This window comes from Caretta caretta, chromosome 9 (genome assembly GCF_965140235.1).
Source record: "Caretta caretta isolate rCarCar2 chromosome 9, rCarCar1.hap1, whole genome shotgun sequence".
NCBI lineage: Eukaryota > Metazoa > Chordata > Testudines > Cheloniidae > Caretta > Caretta caretta.
The window spans coordinates 57,961,254-57,965,109 of NC_134214.1; the positions used below are offsets into that span (position 1 = coordinate 57,961,254).

General features: G+C 48.9%; 1 protein-coding gene across 1 annotated transcript; it reads right to left on the reverse strand.

Moving 5' to 3' along the window:
• Nucleotides 1–236: 236 nt before the first annotated feature.
• LOC125642237 (uncharacterized) lies at nt 237–1,988 on the reverse strand. The gene is made up of 2 exons (XM_048863246.2): nt 1,364–1,988; nt 237–774 (listed from the first exon to the last, which is right to left on the reverse strand). The coding sequence occupies exons 1-2, from the start codon at nt 1,944–1,946 to the stop codon at nt 254–256; spliced, it is 1,104 nt and encodes a 367-aa protein (XP_048719203.2). The 5' UTR covers nt 1,947–1,988; the 3' UTR covers nt 237–253.
• Nucleotides 1,989–3,856: the final 1,868 nt, after the last annotated feature.

Genomic DNA, 3,856 nt, shown 5'->3' on the forward strand with positions numbered 1-3,856 from the left:
TTGTTTCTCCTTGATGAAACCCCCCGCCCCTTGGTTCACTCTACTTCCCTGTAAGCTAACTACCCGCCCCTCCTCCCTTCAATCACCGCTTGCAGAGGCAATAAAGTCATTGTTGCTTCACATTCATGCATTCTTTATTCATTCATCACACAAACAGGGGGATGACTACCAAGGTAGCCCAGGAGGGGTGGTGGAGGAGGGAAGGAAAATGCCACACAGCACTTTAAGCACAGCACTTTAAAAGTTTACAACTTTAAAATTTATTGAATGACAGCCTTCTTTTTTTTGGGCAATCCTCTGTGGTGGAGTGGCTGGTTGGCCGGAGGCCCCCCCACCGCGTTCTTGGGCGTCTGGGTGTGGAGGCTATGGAACTTGGGGAGGAGGGCGGTTGGTTACAGAGGGGCAGCAGTGGCAGTCTGTGCTCCAGCTGCCTTTGCTGCAGCTCAACCATACACTGGAGCATACTGGTTTGGTCCTGCAGCAGCCTCAGCATTGAATCCTGCCTCCTCTCATCACGCTGCCGCCACATTTGAGCTTCAGCCCTGTCTTCAGCCCGCCACTTACTCTCTTCAGCCCGCCACCTCTCCTCCCGGTCATTTTGTGCTTTTCTGCACTCTGACATTATTTGCCTCCATGCATTCGTCTGTGCTCTGTCAGTGTGGGAGGACAGCATGAGCTCGGAGAACATTTCATCGCGAGTGCGTTTTTTTTTCTTTCTAAGCTTCACTCGCCTCTGGGAAGGAGAAGATCCTGTGATCATTGAAACACATGCAGCTGGTGGAGAAAAAAAAAGGGACAGCGGTATTTAAAAAGACACATTTTATAAAACAGTCGCTACAGTCTTTCAGGGTAAACCTTGCTGTTAACATTACATACATAGCACATGTGCTTTCATTACAAGGTCGCATTTTGCCTCCTCCCACCGCGTGACTACCCCCTCAACCTTCCCCCCCTCCCTGTGGCTAACAGCGGGGAACATTTCTGTTTAGCCACAGGCAAACAGCCCAGCAGGAATGGGCTCCTCTGAGTGTCCCCTGAAGAAAAGCACTCTATTTCAACCAGGTGACCATGAATTATATCTCACTCTCCTGAGGATAACACAGAGAGATAAAGAACGGATGTTGTTTGAATGCCAGCAAACATACACTGCAATGCTTTGTTCTACAATGATTCCCGAGTACGTGTTACTGGCCTGGAGTGGTAAAGTGTCCTACCATGAAGGACGCAATAAGGCTGCCCTCCCCAGAAACCTTTTGCAAAGGCTTTAGGACTACATCTAGGAGAACCGCAAATGCCAGGGCAAAGTAATCCTTTCACATGCTTGCTTTTAAACCATGTATAGTATTTTAAAAGGTACACTCACCAGAGGTCCCTTCTCCGCCTGCTGGGTCCAGGAGGCAGCCTTGGGTGGGTTCGGGGGGTACTGGCTCCAGGTCTAGGGTGAGACACAGTTCCTGGCTGTCGGGAAAACCGGTTTCTCCGCTTGCTTGCTGTGAGCTATCTACAACCTCCTCCTCATCATCATCTTCTTTGTCCCCAAAACCTGCTTCCGTATTGCCTCCATCTCCATTGAAGGAGTCAAACAACACGGCTGGGGTAGTGGTGGCTGAACCCCCTAAAATGGCATGCAGCTCATCATAGAAGCGGCATGTTTGGGGCTCTGACCCAGAGCGGCTGTTCGCCTCTCTGGTTTTCTGGTAGGCTTGCCTCAGCTCCTTCAGTTTCACGCGGCACTGCTTCGGGTCCCTGTTATGGCCTCTGTCCTTCATGCCCTGGGAGATTTTCACAAAGCTTTTGGCATTTCGAAAACTGGAACGGAGTTCTGATAGCATGGATTCCTCTCCCCAAACAGCGATCAGATCCCGTACCTCCCGTTCGGTCCATGCTGGAGCTCTTTTGCGATTCTGGGACTCCATCATGGTCACCTGTGCTGATGAGCTCTGCATGGTCACCTGCAGCTTGCCACGCTGGCCAAACAGGAAATGAGATTCAAAAGTTCGCGGTTCTTTTCCTGTCTACCTGGCCAGTGCATCTGAGTTGAGAGTGCTGTCCAGAGCGGTCACAATGGAGCACTCTGGGATAGCTCCCGGAGGCCAATACCATCGAATTGTGTCCACAGTACCCCAAATTCGAGCCGGCAACATCGATTTAAGCGCTAATCCACTTGTCAGGGGTGGAGTAAGGAAATCGATTTTAAGAGCCCTTTAAGTCGAAATAAAGGGCTTCATTGTGTGGACGGGTGCAGGTTTACATCGATTTAACGCTGCTAAATTCGACCTAAAGTCCTAGTGTAGACCAGGGCTTAGAGTTGCTCTGGAGTTACACCACTGTAACAGAGAACAGACTTTGGCCCTTAATCTCTCTATACCTTGGTTTCCACTACAGCGGGTATATTGGGGATAGTAATACAGACCTATCTCCCAGAGAGTGGGAGGCGTCAGCCACCCAAGTATATAAAAAGAAAAGGAGTACTTGTGGCACCTTAGAGACTAACCAATTTATTTGAGCATAAGCTTTCGTGAGCTACAGCTCAGTTCATCGGATGCAAGTCTCTAAGGTGCCACAAGTACTCCTTTTCTTAAAGACTAACAAATTTATTTGAGCATAAGCTTTTGTGCATCTGATGAAGTGAGCTGTAGCTCACGAAAGCTTATGCTCAAATAAATGTGTTAGTCTCTAAGGTGCCGCAAGTACTCCTTTTCTTTTTGCGAATACAGACTAACATGGCTGCTACTCTGAAACCAAGTATATAAAATACTCAGAGTGCTCTTGCATGAAAACTGATTCTGAGATATGAAGTAAAATAAAGTGGCACCTGAGTGTCCCAGCTGCAGGGGACCCCACACTAATACATCGTAGGGCCTTTTCTAACCCCCAGTACCGTGTGATCTCCGCTCCTCACAGTCTGGCGCTGTGATGGTGGGACGTGCTGCTACAGATGGAGACTGAGACACACAAAGACAAATTGGAGGATTGGGCCAAGAGAAATCTGATGAGGTTCAATAAGGACAAGTGCAGAGTCCTGCACTTAGGACGGAAGAACCCAATACACAGCTACAGACTAGGGACCAAATGGCTAGGCAGCAGTTCTGCGGAAAAGGACCTAGGGGTGACAGTGGACAAGAAGCTGGATATGAGTCAGCAGTGTGCCCTTGTTGCCAAGAAGGCCAATGGCATTTTGGGATGTATAAGTAGGGGCATAGCGAGCAGATCAAGGGACGTGATCGTTCCCCTCTATTCGACATTGGTGAGGCCTCATCTGGAATACTGTGTCCAGTTTTGGGCCCCACACTGCAAGAATCATAGAATCATAGAATATCAGGGTTGGAAGGGACCTCAGGAGGTCATCTAGTCCAACCCCCTGTTCAAAAGCAGGACCTATACCCAATTAAATCATCCCAGCCAGGGCTTTGTCAAGCCTGACCTTAAAAACTTCTAAGGAAGGAGATTCCACCACCTCCCTAGGCAACGCATTCCAGTGTTTCACCACCCTCCTAGTGAAAAAGTTTTTCCTAATATCCAACCTAAACCTCCCCCCCTGCAGCTTGAGACCATTACTCCTTGTCCTGTCCTCTTCCACCACTGAGAATAGTCTAGAACCATCCTCCCTGGAACTACCTCTCAGATAGTTGAAAGCAGCTATCAAATCCCCCCTCATTCTTCTCTTCCGCAGACTAAACAATCCCAGTTCCCTCAGCCTCTCCTCATAACTCATGTATTCCAGACCCCTAATCATTTTTGTTGCCCTTCGCTGGACTCTCTCCAATTTATCCACATCCTTCTTGTAGTGTGGGGCCCAAAACTGGACACAGTACTCCAGATGAGGCCTCACCAATGTCGAATAGAGGGGAACGAT